Source organism: Kogia breviceps, chromosome 10, assembly GCF_026419965.1.
Source record: "Kogia breviceps isolate mKogBre1 chromosome 10, mKogBre1 haplotype 1, whole genome shotgun sequence".
NCBI lineage: Eukaryota > Metazoa > Chordata > Mammalia > Artiodactyla > Physeteridae > Kogia > Kogia breviceps.
The window spans coordinates 103,405,918-103,425,562 of record NC_081319.1 but is presented as its reverse complement, the minus strand read 5'-3'; the positions used below and the strand labels follow the sequence as shown (position 1 = coordinate 103,425,562).

The window sequence follows — 19,645 nt, the reverse complement described above, 5'->3', positions numbered from 1 at the left end:
TGTTTCCTGCAATAAATCTATAGCAGCATTAACTTCAGGTTATGTCCTCATATACAACGAGGACAAATTTTGTATCTTTTTCTATTTTTAAAACACAGAAAGTGTATGTAGGAAAGGGACATGTCTTCTAGAATAATTTTGCTATCAGCCAAAAAGAGACACATTAGAAATAGAGGAACAGTTTTTGTCATGAGAAAATAAATCCCTGGCCCTTACCTTCACACCAAGGATTGAAGAGAACGTACGTGTCTGTTTCTGGGTTTCGGCTGGTGCGGATTACACCATAGGGCGTCCAGACAGCAACGTACATGCGGAACTTCCCCACAATGCAGTCTGGAGAAGACTGGACGGACAGCCGGACAGACCTGTCCTCTCTCATGATGACTTTGGCTCCCCACTTGCCACTCTGCAGCTCGGAGACCACAGGGACTGCGATGTAGGTTCCCTTGTTCTCCTGAGGGTAGCGACCTATGAGAAGAAAGAGGAAGTCTAGTGTTAAGGAGATTTCACAAACCATTTTTGTTCTCACTCTGGCACCTTTATAGCTAAAGGTGGGAAATAATTCATTAGACTTGAAATCCTGAAACTTGGGTTGGAATTTCACTTTGCCACCAACTTGCTGCCTGATGGTGGTCAATTTTCGTAACTTCTTTGAAGGTCAGATTTGTCCTGTCTAGATTTTTTAAAAAGAATAACAGTGCTTACAGAGGTTTTTGTTGCTTGATCAATGCATTCAAGTAAGAAGTGGAAATACCAACCTTGGATGCAGAAACAAAAACAGCTTATAGGGTAATGTGAAGTCATCGGTACCTGAAATTCTGCCCTCTAAAAATGTAGAATCGCTTTTTTAGGGATGTAAGGCAAATGTTTTTGTTTATTCTGAATACAATTTTATTATTTGTTATACTACCTATAATAGAGCTACATTTATAAGTTGTCCATATGTCATTATTTTCGTATTTAACTGAAACGTATTTATTGCCAACGTCATTAGTAATTTAGGCTTATGTCATGGGCAAGAATTCAGGCTCCAGAGGCAAATTATCTCGGTTTGAATCTTGGCTATGCTACTTCCTTACCTTTGTAACCTCTGGCAAATTACTTGACCTTTACAGATCTCTATTTTCCTCTCTTTTTCTCTATCAATAAATGAGAATAATAATACTACACAGCTGTTATAAAGCAGAAACTAACACACCATTGTAACACAATTAGACTCCAGTAAAGATGTTAAAAAAAAAAAACTACATAGTGAGGAAATAAAATAATACACATAAGATGCTTTGCACATAATTTCTCATGCATAGCAAATTTTTAGCTATTATTTCAACAGGAAATTAAACAGCAGGGTGTTTTACCATATGTCCAGGCTCATCATATTTTATGTATAAGCTATCTCAGGGTAAATCTTATTTCTCTTTATTGCTGCCATTTTGGGTCAAAATCTTATTTCATGATGTTGACCTCAAAACTAAATTTTACCACTGGGTTCCTGGAAAATCAAAGTCTTCACTGCGAAAGCCAAACCTCACAGCATTCCTTAACTCTTTGGCTTACAGTTCAATTTATAGTTTGGTTTACAGAATAGTCAAATAGATAGATATTTTAAACTGGAGCAAATCTTTCATTTACGAACGTTTCCCAAATGTATTAGACATTCAGTTCTTCTCGACTTGAAGAAAATTACAAATCAGACTAATACGTCTAAATTATTTTGATTGTAAGCAGAAGAAACTTTAAAACTTACTTCAGTTGCTTAACATAAACCATGTAGAAGAGTCTACATTAAAACAAAAAAAACCCAATGGTTCTTTTTGGCCTCTCCAGCTACTGAGGTCTTTAAAAGATTCTTTGGTAGACATATTGTTGAAGATAGAGCATTCTAAGGAGGTAGTTACATAAGCTGCCACTGTGTAATTCTGTGAGATACTTAATCTTAATGAAAATAAATGTATACAGCGCAAGCCAGGGAGAAAGATTAGAATCCCAGTGCTATGCTGTTGTTAGGGGTGTCAGTTTATCAACACTCAGAATGAATATTATCATAAATCCAATAAAGCCTTGAAAACGTTTTTCTGCCAAGGTATGACAGTGCGTCTAGGTGGTGTTCTTGGGAACACGTGGGGCTTAGCTTCCCGGAAGCCCGGACATAAATCCACCCGCAAGAACTGTTTGTTCCAAAGGCACCACCGTCCCCATACTTCCTGTATATGCTCCTCTTTGTAGACATTCAAACTGGGGGATGAGTTTACCCTTTTCTCCGGAGGCATCGTTGCTCTCTGGAGCCTCCATCAGTGCCCAAGTGTAGACGTCAAAAGCAATCTTGCCAGCTAAAGGGGACCATATTTCATTTATTACAGCGACCCCTGGCAGCTGTTGCCACTAAATACTGACTTGGGTTTAGAATCCACAGTATTAAGTATGACACAAGTTTGGTAAAAATAAACTTTTGGAGATAAAATCTATGTGATAATGACAGACTTATTAGATTTAAAGAAAAAGCATGAAAGGAATTTTAAAATGAACCACATAAGCAGGCTCCTTTCGGAATAGCAAAGAATTAGAAGAGTGTATCCAAAGCTATGTGCTAGGAGCCTCACCTTGACCTTTGGACTAACATCCGCTATTGTCAGGGGTATCGAAATAACCAAGACAATTGCTAGTTTCCATTATTACACTTCATGTTATGATTTCAAAGACATATTAAATTTGATGTATCAAATTCAAGCTATACAAAAAAAAAAGTAAAGAAAAAGGAGAACCATGTTTTTTTCATGCTGGCTTTGAACCCAGTCACAACTTAATCTAAAGGTTAGTTTGTTTGAAACTTTTTCCTTCCTGCAACAATATTGCCTACTGTGTGCTGGGCATTATTCTAAGTGCTAAAGACACAACAGCAAACAAAACAGACTCCTGTGCTCATAGAGCTTATAGCCTGTGGGAAAAGCCAAACCCGTGCTATTTATGATACGCAAGTTATTGTTTTACTCCTTACAACAAACTGTGAGAGGGATGTCATTATCAGCATCCTAATTTGACAAATCAGGAAACTAAGACACAAGATCATTAAGCAATTTGTCCAGGGTGAGCAACTAGTTACCAGTGGGTTGAGATTTGAACCAGTCAGTCTGGCTTAAGCGCCTGGGAGTTTAACTTCTAAGCTCTACGGCAGTTGTATGTGCAGACAACGCTTTGGTGTTGGTGAGAATTGTGATGAAATTCTGACTCTGCAATTAACTGTTGGTGCCACCTAGGACACATTTCTTAATTGTCTGAAGTTCCATTTCCTTGTCTCTTTGCAGTCCTGGAAATGGGAAGAAAATAGGTTTTGTAATAGAATGAAAGCTTTATGCCCGGCACGCAGTAGAGGCTGACTCACGAGACATTTATTGTTTGTGTTTTAAACAGAACAGCTACTGGAAAGGAAAGCTAGAAGGAAGAAGGGGGTGATTCCCCCCACCCCACTGCCTTCTCTGGTTCTAAACCTGAAGAAAGTGGGTGTCCCAGGGAAAGCAGGTTACTTTTCTTGAGGGAAGTATGGAGGCCAATGAGAAAGCAATCCAGCTGGCTCTGACACTTACTGTGTGACCCTGGCAAAGTACTCATGCTCTCTCAACTAAAACTTCACATATTCTGTAAAATGGGGATAATATGGTCATAGTTTGTGACGGGGAGGACAGCTTACTAAACGGTCGTCATTGTTATTGTTATTTCCCCCTTTTCTCGGGCTTTCTGATTCCCCTAATTCATCCTTTCTCTGTTCCAGGAGCGGGAAGACAGGATGGGTTCACTAATAGCCGAGCTAGAGAACCCAAATCTACTCACAAAGGCCAGTTTATTCAAGATTCAAATATACTGAGCTGACTAATTTTTCCATCTAGAAAACTTGCACGGCCTCTGCTCCCCCCATCTACTGCCCCCCCGCAAAGTGATGGCATTCGGTATTAACCAAAAAACCTTAATAATTCCAGAATTATCAGAGAAGAATTATCTAAAACCCTAACCCTTCACTAAAAAAATCTGGTTTTCTGAATTACTATGGTCCCTGTCATCTCCATTCATGACTCACGCAGGAGGTGGAAACCTTTATGGCCCGTGGGTCAAACGTAGCTTGTTGCGTGTTTGTGTGTATAAAGCTGACATTGGAACGCACTCATTCACTTGTGTATCGCTGTGCTACAACAGCAGAGTTGAGGAGCTCTGACAGAGGCGATAGGGTCCGCAATGCCTTAAGGATTCCCTATCTGGCCCTCACGGTAAAAAGTTTGCCAACCTCTGCCTTAGAGAGTTTTATATTTTATTTCTTTAAGGGGTAATTTATTATAGACACTCAGTGTCTAAGACTTGGGCCTAAGAAGAAAATACCATCACCTAGTTTTTTCTTCAAAGAGAAATATGTTACTAAGCTAATAACAAGCATCTTCACTGCTATGGGGTCACCATGTAGTTTCCTTAAAACCTCCTAGTTAAATTCCACACAGTCTCAGAGGGTATCGAAGACATAGGAAATGGGTTGTAACTTTTTATTGATTTGACTAGACACAGCTAAAATATTCAAGTTTATTACTGTAAAAGTTGCTTAGCGTTGCCAAGGCAGTTCACAGAGAGATGGAAATCAAGCACGACAGGACTGGAGGTTTACTTCCCCGGGTCCCCGTGAGGGAATGTTTACAGATGGGAAGCTGGGGTCCCGTGAGGTTATCACACGCAAGACGTCCGTATAAGTGGGCAGAGGTAGACACGGGGCGTGGACTGAAATCTCTGCGCTGGAAAGCCCGTTCTCCTTTCCCAGCATCATGCTCCGTCTGTGGGGACCGTGGGAGGATGCTGGAGGGGTTGACTACCAAGAGAAGGAAGCCAAGAGAAGACTAAAGCTGCAAGATGTGACGGGACAGGAGGAAGAAGGACAGCTAGGACCGCAGAGGTGGATACGACACGTGTGAGTGAGGCGGAAGTGTGAATCCAAGGGCTTCATCACGGGCGGTAAGCAAGAAGACCTGGCAGACAGGGGCTTCCAAAGAGCGTCCCTGGGCTGCAGGGGACATGAGTTGGGAAGGTTTTTAAGGTGATGTCCGTGACAAAAGGGAGAAGGGAGAAGGATAAGGACACCACTCATTCGGTCAGGCTGTGTGGCACAAGACCAGCCTATGGAGGCAAATCAGGAACATTCCAAAGGGACAAAAAAGAACCCAGATTCGCAGGTCTTTCCATACGCACCGTACGGAAAAGCTGATTATTAATGTGAGACCTGATGTGTCAATAAGCTGATTATTAATGTGAGACCTGATGTGTCAATAGTACTTCAGGGTCTTGTCAGCTGCTCCGTCACACCATGTTTAATTCTGAATGTAATGATTTCAGTGACAGCTCTGGGGAAGAATTTTCCAGGATCGAACTGTCAGTGAGAAAGCTGTGACAGAGCAGTATTTCATTAACGCTAAATAGCCCTCTCCCCTCGGCAGGCAGCACGTTTCAGAGACCACAATCAGCCTACACTCCGGAACACCCATCCATCAACATCCAGGATGGCCCAACAGCTACCCTTGGCCAAATCTGGATGTGAACTTCGGCGCTCCGAAGGTGCCACCGTACACACGTTTGCTGAAAGTGAATAATGAATGCCTGCGTAGACCTTTGTTTTGCTTTTTTCCAAAACTGTGTGACTTTCGTGTTAAAAAAATCTGAGCAAGAAAAATCGAAGCAGGAAATATAATATCCCAGAAAGGAGTCTCATTTTGTTTTGAATAATGGAGTCTCTGAAATTGGACTACTTACTAACCATGGAAAAATATAATTACCAATTGCATTCTTTCACACGTAACTAAAACGGGTGTCATTTTCCCAAGTGATCTAGAAATTAACATATGCTCTTAGTTCAAATGTTTGTTTTCATCTGTAAATCATTTTTGAGGCCACACTAATACTACTTGTAAGGGAAAATTCGCTTGGACCGTACGCCTATATTCAGATGCACCCATGCCTTCTTTAATCTGGCTCTCTCTTTGTATATAATATATACGTGTGAATACAGAGAGGTGCACCTACCTTAACATCCCACTGCTTGTAACTAGGAGGAAGAGGATGAAAATACTTAATTCCTTTACAATTTTATTCTTTACTGACCTTGGCTCAATGGGCCTGAGCTTTTTGCATGGCTTCTTCATATTCGTGTCATTTGCATGGTGGGCAAGAGAAACCCATCTCCAGCTCAGACTCAGACCTACGTGACCTTGGGGGAAATTTGCTCTCAGTCGTTCATTTTACAGACCTGAGAACCCACTGCATGCAAAGCCCTGCATAGGTAGCACCCCGCAGAGGAATGTGCTGCATTTAAAAAAATGAATGTTTTAGTAAGTGGATGGCTTGGAATATTTTTACATTAAGAACATAATGTCCTATGTGGTGATTAGGGTCCTAGGTAGTCCAGGAAGGCCACTAATTAGCCCACAATGAGGTCAGCATAGTTGAATAGGGTTGCTAACAGAATCATTCTGACTTCACCTTGCTTATACCTAGAACCTGGGAGGACAGCGGATGGAGGAGGAGGATGTACCTGTAATTGAAGAAGGCACGCCTGTCAGTCACTTTTCCCTGGTGCTCTGAAATGGGGAAGCGGGAACCTCAGGACACCCCTACTTCTCATCTCTTGGGGGGGTCACATCATCCGTAACTCAAGTGGCCATAGTCTGTGTTCCACCTACTCTATACTTAATGATAATACTTTTGGTCTTGAGAGTCTTAATTAATCACCAGGAAACCCCAGGCATAATGTTTCCTCCTTATTAACTTAGATATCCATTTTTCTTATTAACAGAACTGAAGGTATTGTTTTATTGCTTTATAGCCCCATAGAATACCACAATGCCTTATAGGTGCCAGTAAATGTCAATGGACTGAGCTGAGACTTTTGCAGATGCCAAGTCCCATTAAGAACATCACACAGACTTTCGAAGCCCTGTCAATTTCAAGCACCCTTCACAAGAGACAAAAATTTCCGGTTCTAACCTTTTTCCTTCAAGGGGTACTTTTCTGTCAATTTCAAGCACCCTTCACAAGAGACAAAAATTTCCGGTTCTAACCTTTTTCCTTCAAGGGGTACTTTTCATTCGTATATAAATACATTTCAAGCTGAGCTCTGACTCCACCTAACTGCAGACTTCCTTTAATAGTGAATTCTTATAAGAGGATTGTCTCTAAGGAACTCATGAATATATCCTGTCTCCAGCTGGGAAGGTAAATTTCATGATGTTCATTCATTTTTCCACTTGATTCATTTGTTTTTCCCAAGACACACCTTTCATGTTCAAAATAATCAATCTGTTTCCAAATGGGCCCTGGAAGTATTACCGTGAGAGCATGATGCATGTGGCGGGATTGGAAATGTGAATACAGCAGCCTTGTAAAGGGAGGCAAACCTTGTTCTCACCCTCTGAGAATGAAATGGGGGTGCACAGGGACCTGGATGGAATACGTCTCTGAAAAACTTTTAGGAACACCGGGTTACCAACTACAAAAACACAACAACACCACCAAAAAAGAAACTATCACAAAAGGCACAAAAATCTTGGATGGTAACAACTGAGAGGAAAGCAACATAAATGTTCAAAAGCGAATCATTTCCTTACGGAACTCAGGAACCTACGCTTTCTATCTAATACTTTGCCAGTGGGATGTATATATAAAGTTTACTTATCTATATTTATTTATTCGGATGTTTTCTAAAGGAAGAAAACTTCCCGGCAATGTTTATTCTAGCAAACCAGAGAGGGAAGGGAAAGCTTCTTGAGGACAGGGACTGACTTTCGTTTAACTTTGTACGTCCGGTGTCTTGCATCATCTAGGGACATAGTAGGCTCAATAAATATTTGGTAATTTGATGATCGCTGTATTCTTTAAGGTGTCTTGTCTACCTTATTTCACTTTCAACACTTCCTAAGTCTCTTAAAATATTTTTTGGAGTAAGGTGTAATTCTGTGAAATATATATGAAACCAGCACTGTGCGAGGCGCTTTGAATGATTCAGGAAAGGTAATAAGGCCAGGCCTGATGAGGAATGCCAGCATTACGAAGTGTGTGTGCCTCAGATGGCCGACCGAGGTGATAATCTGGACACGAGGAGACGAGGGCCTGGCCCAGCGTGCTGCCAACAGCACAGAGAGGAAGCAAAGGACATGGGATAAAATTCAGAGGACACGTCAACAACATGGAGGTAAGATAATTTCTTCCTTGGCGAAATAAGACCTTAGGGCGCCTTCAACAAAACTGACCACATTTGGAACATGCCTCCAACATGTGCCGAAACACGAATCATCACAGCTGGTTGGTGCAGTGGAAACCCAGAGAAGGAAGCAGCTAAAGGTGCTACAAAGTGAGAGAGGATCCCTCTGAGAAGGTGGCTTTGGGATATAATCTTAAAAGCGGCCAAGGCAGGGAGGAGCCTTCCTAGCGGAGAGAAGAAGGAAAGCACGGATCGTGAGGGAACCACGAGCTGCCTGTGGTAGGAGAAGCAGCTGATCTGAGCAGGGTGAGGACCAAAGGGGCCTTTGACACTGTGCAGAGGCATCTAGGCTGTGTCCCAGGAAGGACTGGAGAGGGGGCAGGAGAAGCTTTACTTGGCCTGATGAGCTTTGTGCTTCGGGGGGGATCCCTCTGGCTGCAGGAAGGAGAATGGTTTGGCAGGGGAGGGGGGTGGAGGGAAACCAGTCAGAGCGTTGCCGAAGTCCTCAGGTGCGGCGGGACGTCGTCCCTATAGAGTGATACCGGCTGGCTCTGGAGGGCGGATGAGTGCATGGGTGCATGAGAGGTACAGGCTTGGTCAAGGATGAGATGCTTGTTCTCGGTGAGGAGGGGGAAGCCAAAGGTGACCCCGGGTGTTTCTCATTCCTCACCAAAGAGTTTTTGAGTGGCCACTAGGTGCTAGTCACTGTAGATATCGGGCCACAGCCACAAGAAGAACAGTCCTCCCCTCGAACCCTGAGACTCCTGACCGAGCTGCAAGTCTAGTCGAGCCTGCTGCTTTGTAAGGCATCTGCTCCAAACGCAGGGCCTCGTGTGATTAAGGGCCACACTGATTCACTCAAGGAAGCTAGTTTCCTGGGAATTCCCTTAACCCCATGTGTGTGTTGACTCTGGAGAGAAGACAGAATATTTTTAGTCTTTAAGAAAAAATAATCAACATACAATCTCTACGGTTTAGATGAAGTTGGTTGTAGAACGTAACACTACACTGAAGATTTGTTCATATGGCTGATCCAGTTCCTAAGGAACAGGAGAAACGGACGCCGGAGAAGGTGGATTTGAGGTCCAGGCTGTCCACCGGGGAATAGTAACTACTGTTTGTGCTTATTTACTGAGCCTGTCGACGGCCTGGCTGCTCTCAGACCCAAGGCCCACACCTCCCAAGACCCTCTTCTTGGGTCCCAGGAAGCCCCCTTCCCAGGCTCCAATGCCCTCTGGGTTGCCCTCTGAGTAGGTTTGGCCAGTGAGGGGCTCTGGAGGCAGATAGGGAGATGCTGCATTGTGTGTCCCCGTCTCTCTCTGCTTCTTGGGGGGGCTGAGTCTCCTCCATGGCTCCCAGCTCTCAGGAGTGGCTGCTTGGTTCTCATAAGACCTCCCCCTCCTCCACATGCCCCAGGTCTGCAGTTTTCTGCTGATACTCACTCCTGAGTTGCCTCCCTGTGCCACCTGTTTGGCTTCTTAGTTGTTCTCTCACCAGCGTAATCAATTCCTTTGATTCAACTTCTGTTGCTTATAAAACCTAGAGAAGTGTCTCCTTTATGCTCTGGGCCCTGACCCTGCAACGTGTCAGATCTTGTCCTAATACTTTATATTGGCTTTAGGAGTTACATCCATTTAATATCTGGGGAAACTGGGGCTCAGAGAACTTAAGTAACTAGCTCTGGGTTACACAGCTATCAAGTTGCAGAACGATGATTTGAACTTCCAGGTCTGTTTTGTTCAGACCAGCACTCATGTCTGGGGAAGGTAATCAACCTCTCTTAGTCTATTTTCCATCTGTAAACCAGAAATTATAAAAGGTGAGCACTGAAATAATAATGTGTGAAGGGCATGTCATGAACTGAACAAATGATTATTATTTTTATGGCGTCTGATGGTTACAACAGCAAATAAAACTCATTAGACCTATTTTATTTTTATTTCTGAGCATGAATTAAAATGGGGCTGCTGATGTGGCGTGGTGCAGGGATTTACTCAACAGGCATTTACTGAGCACCATTTAAGTGCCAGGCACTGTTCTAGGTACCGAAAATATAGCGATGTCCACACAGGTTCATGGAGCATACCGTCTAGTGGGGGTAAACAGACAATAGACAAATAAATCCATACAACATCTAAGGAAGATAAATGCTATGAAAACATAAACAAAGCAGCTAAAGGGGACAGAGAGTGATGGGGGGGTGCTGATTTGGAGAGAGTGGCCAGAGCAGGACACTCTGGGCAGGTGACATTGATCAGAGATGGAAGAGCAGGGAGGAAATGAGTTGTGCAGACACTGAGTGGGGAGCACTAAAGTGCGTGCAAAGGTCCTGAGGAAGGTGTTCTTGGCAGGCTCCAGGAGTCTGATGTGCCTGGAGCAGAGAGAACACTGGAGAGAGCTGTGGGAGATGGGGTGAGGGAGCCAGAGGATCAAGCAGGGCCTTATGGGCTGTTGTCAGGATTTTGGAATTTATTCTTCGTGAGAAAAGAAATCAGTAGAAAACAGATATGCTCTACTTTAAGTCATTCTAAAAACTCACTCTGGTTGCCATGTAGACTGTGGGAGAGTAATGGAGATTGCTATGAAGATCTCCTGACTTCCCATGATATGCCCACATTGCTTTTCTGATCATGAAAATCCTTCCAATAGAGAACAAACTAGAGATACTGTTAGAATATTTCTATCCCTGGGAAAGAAATGCATTTGCTTAAATTTGTTACTCTGTGATGTGAAACCTGATTACCATACATTTCCTAAAAGCTGGTTTTCACAGCTGGGAGAGAACTAGACATTGAGGTAGGGAGGTGGTGTGAAACATGTGGCCACTGGAAGTACAAAGTTTACCTACACCACAGTTTTTTTCTAGGGAAATCTGTAGCCCTTCCCTGGCATGAGTTTGAATGAGGTTCTGTTGTTCTAACAATCCATCGAAGTTTATATCCTCTAGGATCTAGCGATACTGGGGAGAGAGGATGCTGGTTTCACAATGTCTAGTTTATTGTACTTTGATGGATTTCATGATTATGAACCAAATTGCATACTGGCCTTTTGTCCCTCCTCACTCCAACTGTTATGAAACAATTTCAAATGACGAAGGATGTTTACACATTTCTCGGGATTCTGCCACCCACGAGCTGGGCCCTGGAAGCCTCAGGAAGGTTTGGAGTGGGTGCGAAACACACTTTGGACTGAAAGTAGGGGTCACTGACCAGATGCATGGCAGCTAGCTGCTTTGGGGCCTACCTGTTTCTCAATCAGCTTCAGGAAGCATGCCATAAGGAATTCTCTCTTATAGGAACCGAATCTCCTCAACAAATGGCAATTGTGTGGAGTTAAATTCCATTTGTTTGTGTTGTATCCAACATGTAAGCAGCCTGAGGCTAGCAGGTCTTATGAGATTTAAGAAGTGTCATTAGCTAACAAAGATAAGATCAAAAGTTTAGCTGAATGTCTTCCAAGCAAAACAGACCTCTGATGAAATTTTCACTAAGACAGTCAATTCTTGTTAATAATTTAATGGCAAGAATAATGGGGAAAAGAACAAATCATTGGTAATTATAATAAAATATTTGTCTGTCTCTGGAATGCAAGACATAGCAGCAACTGTGAAATGAGTTCACATCACCAGAGATTAAACCAGTTCCTGGTAAAGCAAAAATCAACGTGGAGATAATCTAGGAATAAGAGGCAGTCCATTTGGTATCAGTCTGCAGGTGGCTATTGACAATCCATGCTCAATAAGCATTTATTTAAACAGATATTTACTGGTTCTTACTATGAGCAAAGTAATATCACTTAACCTGGTGGTGAGTGTACGAGAGGCATGTGATATACTTCCTGTATTCAGGGAGTTTATAATGAAGCATCCAAGTTTAGACTGTAATTCAAGTCAGAAGACTAACTCCACACCAGAGTAACAGACCAAGAGCAGTGAACTGCTAGGGGAGCCAAGAACAAGTTTATTAAAGATATAACAACAAAGATAGAACTTGAAGGATGAGAAGAAAGAATGACGAGCACACTGCATTTTGTTGGTTCATGTGTATGTATGTTTATGCGTGGATGTTCATTTGCCTACAACAGATGTTCATGGTTGCTTTATGAGCTGGTCACTGCTTACATTTAAAAGCATCAGAAAACGTAGTGTACTCAAGCCAAGTTTTCACAAATGACATAAATCAGCTACATGAGTGACCATGTAGAAGACCTGGCTTAAACACAAAGATGTAAAGGAATCACACCCTAGGTTGTACCAGCAGAGCCCGACCCAGGGACTGCTTGTGGGAAAAGGAGATTGCTCTTCACATTTCCCCAAGGCCTTGAGATATATTCCAGTTTTCCTTCATTTCCTCCAGTAAACTTTTTAAATCAGTAAAACCCACTGATTTGCCTAACATCTTTAAATAGAGGTAATTGTCAAGTACCTCTTTCTTTGGGGACTGAAGTTGTATAATTTGGCCTTCCATGAATGACCCCCACGTCCAGGCTTTTGGGAAATGGCACGGTGAAGGAATTTTGTCTAAAAAATCTCTCACTGCTCGAAAACCCCATAGCTTAACTCCAAACTCAGAGCATGTACTCTGAAGTTTCACACTGTCGGCTGTGTGACCAAAGGATCCTCCCTTTGCGACCTCTGCTGGGCCTGTCTTCCCTGCTAGCTCCTGGAGGCCAAACATCTCTACACAGCACCCCATAAAAAAGCCATTTGGCCACTCGTTCTAAAGGACCTGGTCTTAGCTAACAGTTAATGGCAAGAATCTAATAAATCCATTCTTCCTAAAGTCTTAATATCTGATAAGACATCATATTTCCTCTCACCTCCATATTTACTCTTTATGGAAAAAGTTCCCTAACATCTTAAATGAAGAAATGGCCATAGTTGAATTCCATTCATTACATCAGCTTGGAGAGGGGATGGGTTCCTGTCTTTACTTTCCATTCAGTAGGCCTCTATCCTTCCAAGACCTTACCGGATGCCAGGTCCAGTATCAGGCCAGGAATACTAGGATTGGTCAGTAATCACGATCTGAATTCCACAGATTCCTCCTTGAGGAAACAAACTAGGTATGAGGAGCTGGGTTCAGGTATCATTACAGCTTTATAAGTCATTATCATGCCTGTGTCAAAATTATAAATTTTTGTTGTTTTAAGCCACCAAAGATTGTAATTATTTTTTACAGCAGCAATAAAAAAACTAACACAAACACAAAGAATTGTCGGCACGTTGTGAAGATTCATTAAATGTCATTTTATGAGTGATACTATTATCTGCTCTACACCCATACTCACTCAAATCTCCTTGGGTATGAACTCTCGAGGATGAGCAATGTTATGGAGGTCGTGGGTCAGGGGTCACCACAGGCATAACATGGATGCAGAACAGTGATAAATGAGATAAACCCAGATAAGATTGGGGAATAGTGAAAGGAAGTAAAAATAGTAGTGAGTGCACACAGGACCCAGATCCTGATTTCTAAATACTCCTTTCTCCTAAAAGGAAGCAGAGCTCCTTGGAGAAATGGTTGATTTCAAGTCTGGTGCAAGGAAAATAGAAGATGAGCTTGAAACATCTTTTTGTGCCAGAAAATAAGAAAGTAAGGATACTGAGGCCAGTTGGAAAAGTTTCCAACTGGCAAAGTTTAGGACAATTTGCACATCAAATTAATTAAAGATAGTAACAGATTTAAGTAACCTATTTAATTAAAAGAGGAAATCATGAACTCATATTGATAGCAATCATTCAATCAGTAAAAATTTGATGCTAAATACAATAATTTCATAGTCTGAAGGTACTTGCTTGTAAAGCACTTAGTAATTACAATGGGAACAAAGAGTAACTTGCCGCGGAGACTCCCGCCAGACACCACTGTGTTGGATTCTGTGATGTGCTTCCCAGAGACTCCTTCAGGAAGGACAGATTTATCCACAGCCGCTGGGATTGATGGCAGAAAATGGTCCTTGGTGGGTCAGCCCTCTTTGGGAGTTACCAAAGCTGAAGAAAACTGCCTCATCCAAGGTTACACCTCATTTAGGAGCAGTTCACATCCAATGGATCATCAACATGGGTGTACAAAGGTCGAGTTCAGGTGCCCCCATAACAAGAGCGCTCTGAAGAGCCATCCCATCTCCATAGTTCCTCGTGGGGTCAGCTGTGGCCTTTGCTGGTACTACTTGAAGCTCAACTTCTCTTTCCACCCAATTCTGCTTCCACAGAGTTTAATCCCAAGAGCATTCCATAATCAACTTCTTGTATGCTAATTCTACCTCCTAGAGAACCCAACTTCTATAGACTGAATATGTGTATTACCCCCAAAATTCATATGTCATAGATGCAAAGGCTTCACTTAAACATACTACTAGAACATTATGCTAAATAAGGCTTCAGAGTAGCTTATAGAAACACTAGTATTACAGCACTTTAAACAGTTCGCTAAAAGCTCCACATAATTGACAGTGGGGCCTTTGAGAGGTGACTAGGCCACAGGGTGGAGCCCTCATGAATGGGAATAGTGTCTATAAAGGAGACCCCAGAGAGATCCCTTACCCTTTCTGCCATGTGAGTACACAGTGAGAAGACAGTCATCTGTGAACCAGGAAGTAGGTCCTCACCACACACTAAATCTGTCAGCACCTTGATTTTGGACATCCCAGCCTCCAGAACTGTGAGAAATAAATGTTTGTTTATAAGCACCCGGTCTATGGTATTTGTTAGCGGCCAGAACAGACTAAGACATTGACCTCTAACTCTGCCTTAGTCAAGTAATCAAAATTAATTAAGGGGATCTAAAAAAAGTTATGTGCAACCAGGTAGGATTCACTGAGAAGAACTCAGCACCACTTCTGTGATATTACTGCCAAAGATACGTAACCTGATTGTAATCACGAGGAAGCATCAGACAAAAAAACCCAAATTGGGAAGTGTTGTACAAAATCACTGCCTTATAATCTGCAAACGTGTCAAGTAACGAAAGTCAAAGAAAGACGACAAAAGTGTTCCAAATTGAAGAAAACTAGAGACGAGACATGACAACAAAATGCAATGTGTGATTTTGGACTGGATCCCCTTGCTATAAAGGATATTAGTGGGACAACTGGTGACACTCATATGGGGTCTGAAGATTAGATGATCATAACATATCAATTATAATTCCCTGATTTTGGTGGTTATACAGGAGAATGTTTTTGCTCACAGGAAATACACACTGAAGTATTTAAAGTATTCAGTAATGATGGGACATAGGGCTGACAGCTCTCTAGTTGTTCTGGAAGAAAAACAGAAGTTCTTTGCACCACTCGTAGTAAATTTTCTGTAAAGTGGAGTTTGTTTCAAATTATTTTTTAAAAGTTTTAAACAACATACAACAGAACAACATGGGTAGCCATTGTTTGTACAATTATCTTGTATATCCATGTTCTCCTTTTTAAAATTTTTTTATATTTTGGCTTTTAAAAAATTTTTTTATTTTATATTGGAGCATAGTTTTCTCCTTTTTCTTTTCTTTTCTTTTTTTTTTAAAAAAAACATCAGTGATGTAGATGGTGAAAACCATCTTTAAGTTTCTTAAGATGAGCAGTACTTTTTGAGCTTCTTCTCTTTGGAGCACCTATATCGACTCTTCAAAAATACGTGGTGAAGGGAGCCTCCGAGTTGCCCTACACTAGGCAACACCCTATCTCTCTAGGCTCATCCTTCAAGAAGCATCAGCTCTAGAGAATATAGGACTGATGAGGAGCAAAATGTCAAGGAGGAGCTCAACTCCTTGCATAGTAATGGAAACGGGATCCAAGGCTGAAGAAATCAATATGGGGGCCGCTACTTAGTAAATCATTGAAGCAGGGATGGCTGAGCTCCCACAAGGTCAGGTTCATTGTGCCATACAAATCCAGGGGATATGAGACAGAAAGCAAAAGGAGAGTTCTGTCTAACTCCTGAAGATGATTACCTTGTACTTGTGCCCTAAATTATCTGTGCTTGTTTTCTTGAAATTTTATCATGATGGTTACAAACACAAGTACTGTCTTTGTGAATCATCTTTATTTTTAAAATTTGGCTAACAATCCACTCAAGTGTCTTTGACATGTTTAAAGCAATTTGTTTCACAAATATGAAAGTTAGAAAAGATTGAGACGATGGAAAGGAAGTAATGGAGACAGTGTGTCATTTTCTATCATTGGGAATATGTTGCACAAATAAAAAAAAAGTTGTTTGATGGAAAATGTCACCCTAGCTGTCTCCACGGCTTCATTTCCATCATTTTAGTCAGAAAAACACTGTTTTTGTCTAGTTAATTGCTTCAGAATAGCGTGGGCTCTTGTCTACCCTGTGCACTAATTTTCCAGTGAAAATAGCATATGAATGAATGGAATTCAGTTATGGCAATTTATTCATTTGAGATGTTAGGGAATTTTTTTCACAGTGAGTAAATATAGAGGTGAGAGGAAGTACAATGTCTTAACAGATATTAAAATTTAAGCAAGAGTGGATTTATTAGACTCTTGCCATTAGCTGTTAGCTAAGACCAGTTCCCTGGATGAGTTGTCAAAGGCTTGTTTATGGGGTGCAGTGTGGAGATGTTTGGTGCCATAAGCCCAGAGGAAGTCCCAGCGTAAGGGTTTCTGAGCCGCTCAATGGGTAATGCAAAATTCTTGATACATTTGTCAGACACGGCCTCAGTTCCCCCATATGCATAAGGTAGATTCTAATTGTAACTACCTTCTATGTCTAAACTGCTCACACTGAGAACGATCACACGCCTGGTCTCCATGCTGGTCAAGCCACCCTGATGGGACTCTGGCCTATGTATTCCCCTACTTGTTCCAAGTTTCTTTCAGTGCCCACCCTGACGAGTCCTAGTCCTCTCCCAGGTGATCTGATTGAACATCCAGCGAATTCAAGGCTGCCAGCCCTACCCAGAACCCTGAAGGGTTACAGAGTACTGTAGAAATACCCTGCACAGCCCCCAAACCAGAGATCAGGAGAGAGGCTTAGCTCTTGTCTGCTGGAGGGCAAAGGTGGTCACCGTCTGGTTCAGTCCCCTCGGGTAGCTTGCATGTCTTTGCTCCTGCACCAGGGAGTTGCAAAGCTGCCCATACTGTGCCCCTGATGGCTCGCTGGGGCCCGCTTCCAGCTCTGTGCCGGCTCTGTTTCCGGTGGCGGGTTCTTCTTCCCTTGCCTTGCCTCACCTTGAACGGCTGTTTCTGCTTGACGTCACCAATGCTGGCTGAGCTCACTGTCCCCAGCCTGCACTTCCAAAGCTAGATCAACACTACACCCCACTCAGTCCAATGACCTTGGCTATTTTTCTTCCCTTGAAATGGATTTTCTGTGCCCTGTTTGGACACTGATATCCCAACTGTTAGCATCACGAGATTGCTCCCTTTCCCCCTGTATATTCCTCGAGCTTTCTAGTAGCTTCCTTTCACCTCAGCTCTGATTTGACAATCATATCCAAGGTTTCCCAGCTTATGCCTGTTTTCCTAGCATCCCATCTATTTAGTCATCTTCCCTCTCAAAAGTGTCCTGGTTTGGAGGACAAACTATAGGGTTGCCCATGGAGCTCCATCAGACCCTGGTCTGGCCTTGGGCAAAAGTATATTTGATCCCTCTCTTGGGCACTGATAGTTCCCAGATCTGTAAAATGAGTGGGCAAAGGGATGGCTAAGATTCCTTCCAGCACCCTAACATTTATGTTCTGTGATTTTATGAAATATACCAAGCTTTGGATGGCTTCACCTTTAACAATAAGCACGTGCACACAGTAAAACATTTAGAGAGGCGGCCTTTTCAGAGCAGCCAGTCTTAACTGGAGGCTGGGCGGTTACTCCCGGGCACTTCTCCTCTTTGGCTCTCAGTTTTTGCCTTGAATGTAAACACAACCCTCAGCATCTTCATTCGACTCACTTTCAACTCATGGTACCCTCCTCTCCTGCATCTCTCTATGTCTGACTGCCCAGGGTTTTTGTCTTTTCTCTCAAAACTTGTTCTTGGACTATGCATCTCACCTCTTTAGGATACTGCTCTCTGCAGAGTGTCGGAGAGTTATTTTTCAAAGCCAAGCTGTGCAAATTTACAAACAGGGGTCAGTTGGGTAGTATTATCTACCCTCATGGAGCGTTTTCATTTTGTTAGGGGAGCTTCAGATGTTATGTGTTGATTCAGAGAAGTGACTACAATGGAGGAATTCAACACGCTGTTGCTGGAATACCTTTCACGTCTCATCATAGAGACACTTGCCTCTCTACCTGGCTACAGACTTGGCAGGCGGCAATCTGATGTTCATCAGCATATGGCTGGTGAACATAATGTGTGAATGAATGAATGAATGAATGAGATTGAAAATTTGTTTTTATTATAAGCCATCTTATTATCAGTCTACACATTACTCCCCTGAAGGCTTGGCTTTTTAAGTACATTTGGTTTCACAAAGTGTGAGAATCTGCTCATCTCCAGGTTAGCAGGAAAGCAGGGATAATAGATCTCTTCTCTCCACGTTCCCCACAGGCATTTCTGATGAATAGATAAAGGGGGTGGATATCATTCAAGTCTCTCTTGATCTGTCATGAGCACAGAGACCTACACCATTTATCGAGCCCCCTTTAAACTGTTCTTGAAAACGAACGGTGACTTAATTGCATTTGATCGTGTTAATGCGATTCTGATCTTTGACAAAAGATAGTTCTTCAGGGCTCGTGTTTTAATCTGACATGATGGAATGGATTGTTTAGGAAGCGTGATGATTTTGCTGCATGGAGAATCCAGATGCCACCCTGACACATGCAGAGAACCTGAGCTCTGAACTCTAGTTAGTGAAGACTCGTTCTATAAAAGGTGGGCGCATCCTTTATGGGATGGCCAGAGTAGGTCTCCCACACCACTGCAATCTTCATGAAACTCCAGGAGCCTCAAGAATGAGCGGTGCCCAAACCCCAAACGTAGCTGTGAGATTTGATTCAGTTACGGATTCCTTTGTCGCTAGAAATATGTATACATCAGCAGAACAGTAAGCTCTTGGACTTCCAAGAAGGCCTCCTCCCAGCCTGGAGGGTGCACATTTCCTATCCCTCTTGTGAAATTCCCAGTTCCTCAGGATCCATCTCAAGGACTACTTGCCTTGTCCTGAGACCTTAGCTTTCAACTCTAACCTAGGTCCCTCCTGACTGCCCAGAATCATGACTACCTGCCTCTAGTACCCATTTCTGGTAGAGAATTGTATCAGTTCAGCACTTGATTATATACTGTATAGTTATATTCGTTTACTGTTTGTGGACTTCTTCTCACTCCAACTATAGTAAGCTCTTTAAAGACATGAATAGTGTCTTAAATCCCTCATCTCACACAGTGCCAGACACAGCAGAGGTTTCTGCATCAGAAGTTCACTGGACCAGAGATGAGATGAGATGTTATAAAGGCACTGTAACAGAAGTGGA

At 42.5% G+C, this 19,645-nt stretch overlaps 1 protein-coding gene across 1 annotated transcript in view; it reads right to left on the bottom strand.

Moving 5' to 3' along the window:
- The window catches only part of F13A1 (coagulation factor XIII A chain), a 140,730-nt gene that overhangs the window by 98,897 nt on the left and 22,188 nt on the right, over nucleotides 1–19,645 (bottom strand). Inside the window, exon 4 of the mRNA XM_059078024.2 lies at nucleotides 217–468. Within this exon, the coding sequence (XP_058934007.1) occupies nucleotides 217–468 (252 nt within the window). The remainder of the gene's footprint in view (nucleotides 1–216; nucleotides 469–19,645) is intronic.